Source organism: Myotis brandtii, unplaced genomic scaffold (assembly GCF_000412655.1).
Source record: "Myotis brandtii unplaced genomic scaffold, ASM41265v1 scaffold70, whole genome shotgun sequence".
Lineage (NCBI taxonomy): Eukaryota > Metazoa > Chordata > Mammalia > Chiroptera > Vespertilionidae > Myotis > Myotis brandtii.
Genome location: NW_005370741.1, coordinates 653,835 through 658,317, shown reverse-complemented (window position 1 = coordinate 658,317; position 4,483 = coordinate 653,835). Strand labels below are relative to the sequence as shown.

Sequence of the window (4,483 nt, the reverse complement as noted above, 5' to 3'; positions counted from 1 at the left end):
CTGCCCGGGGTCGCCTCCCGCAGTCACCCCTGCCCCGCGCCCCTCCCCAGAAACCACCCGGAAGTCCCCGGTGGCCGCTCTTCCTCCCGGAGTTGGGCAGGTGGAGCAAACTTCTGAGCGACTCCCTCTCTGCCCTTCCCCGCTCTTCCTCTAGGGGGCGCGCTGGCCCACCCGGACCGGATCGTTTTCCCAAATCCTGGTGAGTGGATGCCGCCTCTGGGGGCTGGGGGCTCGGTGACAGGAGGGCAGCACAGCAGAGGGAGTCTCTCTTCCCTGCATTCTTATGGTGCCGACGTCGTTTTTGAGTGGCGATTGTCCACCCTTCATTTTACAGATGGGGAAACTGAGACCCAGTGTGAACCCTCACCTGGTACTTACATATTTTGTTTTTCCCCCAGTCGCCAAGCTTGATCTCCCTAGCCAGAACGTAGTCTCCCTGAGGCTAGAGACAGTATGTTCGGTTCCTCCTGGTCCAAGGGCTGGCACAGAGCAGACATCAGATTGTATATACTGTTGATACCTAAGGTGAAGCTGTGACGCTTGTGGGAGGAAGGGGGCCCACTGAAGACTATGACGATATCGAGTATGGGCGGGAGGGGAAGTTTGTGTGCTCCTCCTTGAAGAGCCCAGGCCCTTGGGGGCCTCAAGTCTGGGGAGGGATGGGAGGGTAACAGACTCTCAACCAGCGTCTCTGCCTCTCTCACCAGCCTGTGAAGACCCTCCGGCAGTGCTCTTGGAAGTACAGGGCACCTTACAGAGGCCCTTGAGCCGGGACAGCCACAGCTCCCCTGCCAACTGCACCTGGCTCATCCCTGGCAGCAAGGATCAGACTGTAATGGTCAGGTGAGAAGCAGGGCAAGACCCTCTTCCTCTCCCCGGCTCCTCCCAGCTTCATCATGGGAAAGCCTTCAGGGAAAGCCTTCTTTGTGGAATTCCCATCCCTGTCTACAGGGGGAAGAGTAGAATTTGATTTGGCCTCATCCAGCGGTTCCCAACCTTTTTTTGGCCATGCCCCATCTAAGCATCTCTAAAATCCTGATCCCCCCGCCCCATGACATATAATTCTTATTACCCGAAAAGTGAACTCCTATTCACGTGGAGGAAGCCTAAAAGGCCATTAACTTGGTCTAAACAAGCTTCCAAAGAGCATGGCATCCATGAAAGAGAAAAATAAAAGAACAAAAGGATAGTTGAAGTACTGAGGAAGCAATCAGTAAGAAATTGTTTAAACGATAATAATAATATAAATTGATATGAAAAAATAGCAAATAGTTTCAAAACATATAATACTGAAATGCATAAATATGTCACCATTTATACTTATATACTGTATCTGAGGCCCCTAGAACCATAAGAAATGCAAAAAATTCAATTGCCCTCCTTAAAAATCAAATTGTGCCCCACATTGGGAACCACTGGCCTCATCTGTCCTAAAAGCCTGCCTTGTTCTGAACCAGACACAGTGAATTGGATCTGGGTGGGGATGGACATCTAGCTTAGGTCCTGGTCATCTCTGAAGGTCAGCAGTCATTCTAGAAACATCCTTGGGTTCCTCTATGGCTGCTCTGAGGAAGTCCTTAACCCTTGCACATCTTTGCCTAGGATTCAGAGCTAGTCCTTTAATCAGCTAGAACCTTTCTCAGCCTCCCCAGGTCTCTTGAATAATCCAGGTCTCCCAGGCTCCTCCAACCTTGGGCCATGGGGTTGGGCCCATGTTAATTAAGTACCTGGCCGTTTGCTTCACACAGTTCACTTTTCATGAATTTACCCAGAAAGGGGTAGGTGAAGGGAGAGGGAAATCTGTGGAGAGGCTTTTGGAGCAGAGGGATCAAAGTGCCATGGTGATCCCAAGTCTCACTGCCAGGCATTTGGAGGGGATGGCAAGTTCTGGATAATTTAGCTGAATGGTAACTGCCAGTTACTGCTAACACTGTACTTGAGTGACAGTGCTGCAACAACTGGAAAGCAATGCCCCTGTTCATATTGCAGTCCCAGAAGATAAGTCTGTTTTTCCATGGGAATCTAGGATATATCACATAATCTCAAGGTGCCACTGGCCTCTGGTAGGACTAGTGCCATTGACCACTAAGGAATTTAGCTGACTGAATTTTCACTTAGCTATTTGAATTGTGGATAAGTAGATGCTTGTGCTTTTGGGGGTAGAAAAGTCCTGGGGAGGAAGAAGCCAGCGGTGGTCGTCAAGAATATCTCACAGCCCTGGACGGTGTGGCTGTTCGTTGGACCATCTCCCATATACCAGAAAGTTTGTGGGTTCTGTTCCAGGTCAGGGCACATACCCAGGTTTCGGGTGTGATCCCCAGTCACGGCTCATACAGGAGGCAAAGCAATTGATGTTTCTCTCTCACATTGATGTTTTTGTCTTTTTCTCTCTCCATCCCTCTCTCTAAAATCAATAAAGTGTCCTCGGGTGAGGATTAACAAAAAAAGAATATCTCACATCCTGCTCTCTACCCCTGCAGGTTCCAAAAACTGCACTTGGCCTGTGGCTCGGAGCGCTTAATCCTGCGCTCCCCTCTCCAGCCACAGATCTCCCTGTGCGAGGCACCTGCCAGCCCTCTGCAGCTACCTGGGGGCAATGTCACCATCACCTACAGCTATGCCGGGGCCAGAGCACCCATGGGCCAGGGCTTTCTACTCTCCTACAGCCAAGGTAGGCTGGACAGGGTGTCCCTGGGGCTATTAGCACAAGCAGTGGAAGCCCCAGGGAGGAGGGGAGGACCCCACCAGTTCCGGTGCTTCATAGCCCTTCTCCATGGTGCCTCTGCAGATTGGCTGATATGCCTGCAGGAAGAGTTCCAGTGCCTGAACCACCGCTGTGTGCCCTCAGCCCAGCACTGCGACGGGGTCGATAGCTGTGGAGATGGCTCGGATGAGGCAGGTTGCGGTTCAGATTCCTTCCCTGACCTGATCCCAGCCTCTGCCCCCACCCCACGCTGCAATCACACCTTGGAAGACTTCTATGGGGTCTTCTCCTCCCCTGGATACTCCCACCTGGCGTCAGTCTCCCACCCCCAGTCCTGCCTCTGGCTGCTGGACCCCCACGACGGCCGGCGCCTCGCAGTGCGCTTCACAGCCCTGGATCTGGGCTATGAAGATGCAGTGCATGTGTATGATGGCTCTGGGCCCCCTGAGACCTCCCGGCGGCTGCGCAGGCTCACCCACTTCAACAATGGCAAGGCTGTCACCGTGGAGACGCTGTCTGGCCAAGCCATTGTGGCCTACCACACAGTTCCTTGGAGCAGTGGTCGGGGCTTCAATGCCACCTACCATGTACAGGGCTATTGCTTACCTTGGGACCAACCTTGCGGCTTAGGCTCTGGCCTGGGGGCCAGTGAGGGCCTCGGTGAGCGCTGCTACAGTGAGGCACAGCGCTGTGATGGCTCCTGGGACTGTGCCGATGGCACAGATGAGGAGAACTGCCCCAGCTGCCCACCTGGACACTATCCCTGTGGGGCTTTTGGCACCCCCAGTGCCACAGCCTGCTACCTGCCTGCTGACCGCTGTAACTACCAGACCTTCTGTGCTGACGGAGCAGATGAGAGACGTTGCCGGCACTGCCAGCCTGGCAACTTCCGATGTCGGGACGAGAAGTGCGTGTATGAGACATGGGTGTGCGACGGGCAGCCGGACTGTGCTGACGGCAGTGATGAGTGGGACTGCTCCTATGCCCTGCCCCGCAAGGTCATTACAGCTGCAGTCATTGGCAGCCTTGTGTGCGGCTTGCTGCTGGTCATTGCTCTGGGCTGCACCTGCAAGCTCTATGCCATTCGCACCCAGGAGTACAGGTCAGCTGGCTTTAGAGGAGTGGGGACTGAGGGTGAGACAGAGCCCGTGCTGCCACAGGAGACCAGGAGGGTGCCCATGTTGGGGATAGGTTCAGTGACCAGCTTATGGGTTGGCTCGGGGTTATCCAGCTTGGGAAAACAGGTTCTTCTTTGAGGGAAGAACAGGTCTATCTTCTGAAAGCCATCGCAAGGAAGGAGGGGACCTCAGATGACTTTTGGGAAAACCATGGTATAGCTTCAGTTGTCCTGTCCTGGGTGTGGAGGGAAGAGGCCTGTCCAGGTCGGGACAGGCTACTGTCGCTGGACCACCTGTGACTGAGCAGCCCTCATTCCTTCCAGCATTTTTGCCCCCCTCTCCCGAATGGAGGCTGAGATTGTGCAGCAGCAGGCACCCCCGTCTTATGGGCAGCTCATTGCCCAGGGCGCCATCCCACCTGTGGAGGACTTCCCTACAGAGAATCCTAATGATGTAAGTCACTGCCCCCAACCCTAGCTCATGCTGCCCCCAACTCCACTGTGGCCCTGCCACTGTCCCTTCCTCCTTTCAGGCTTCTGGCCCTCATCCCTCCGACTGATGTCTCCTCCTCTCCTTGCAGAACTCAGTGCTGGGCAACCTGCGTTCTCTGCTACAGATCTTGCGCCAGGATATGACTCCAGGGGGTGCCTCAGGTGCCCGC

The 4,483-nt window shown here is 54.5% G+C and overlaps 1 protein-coding gene across 1 annotated transcript in view; it reads left to right on the top strand.

Moving 5' to 3' along the window:
- The window catches only part of LRP10 (low density lipoprotein receptor-related protein 10), a 16,810-nt gene that overhangs the window by 3,001 nt on the left and 9,326 nt on the right, over nucleotides 1–4,483 (top strand). The window contains exons 2-7 of the mRNA XM_014529938.1: nucleotides 119–199; nucleotides 708–843; nucleotides 2,481–2,671; nucleotides 2,789–3,806; nucleotides 4,146–4,275; nucleotides 4,403–4,483. Of these exons, the coding sequence (XP_014385424.1) occupies nucleotides 119–199; nucleotides 708–843; nucleotides 2,481–2,671; nucleotides 2,789–3,806; nucleotides 4,146–4,275; nucleotides 4,403–4,483 (1,637 nt within the window). The remainder of the gene's footprint in view (nucleotides 1–118; nucleotides 200–707; nucleotides 844–2,480; nucleotides 2,672–2,788; nucleotides 3,807–4,145; nucleotides 4,276–4,402) is intronic.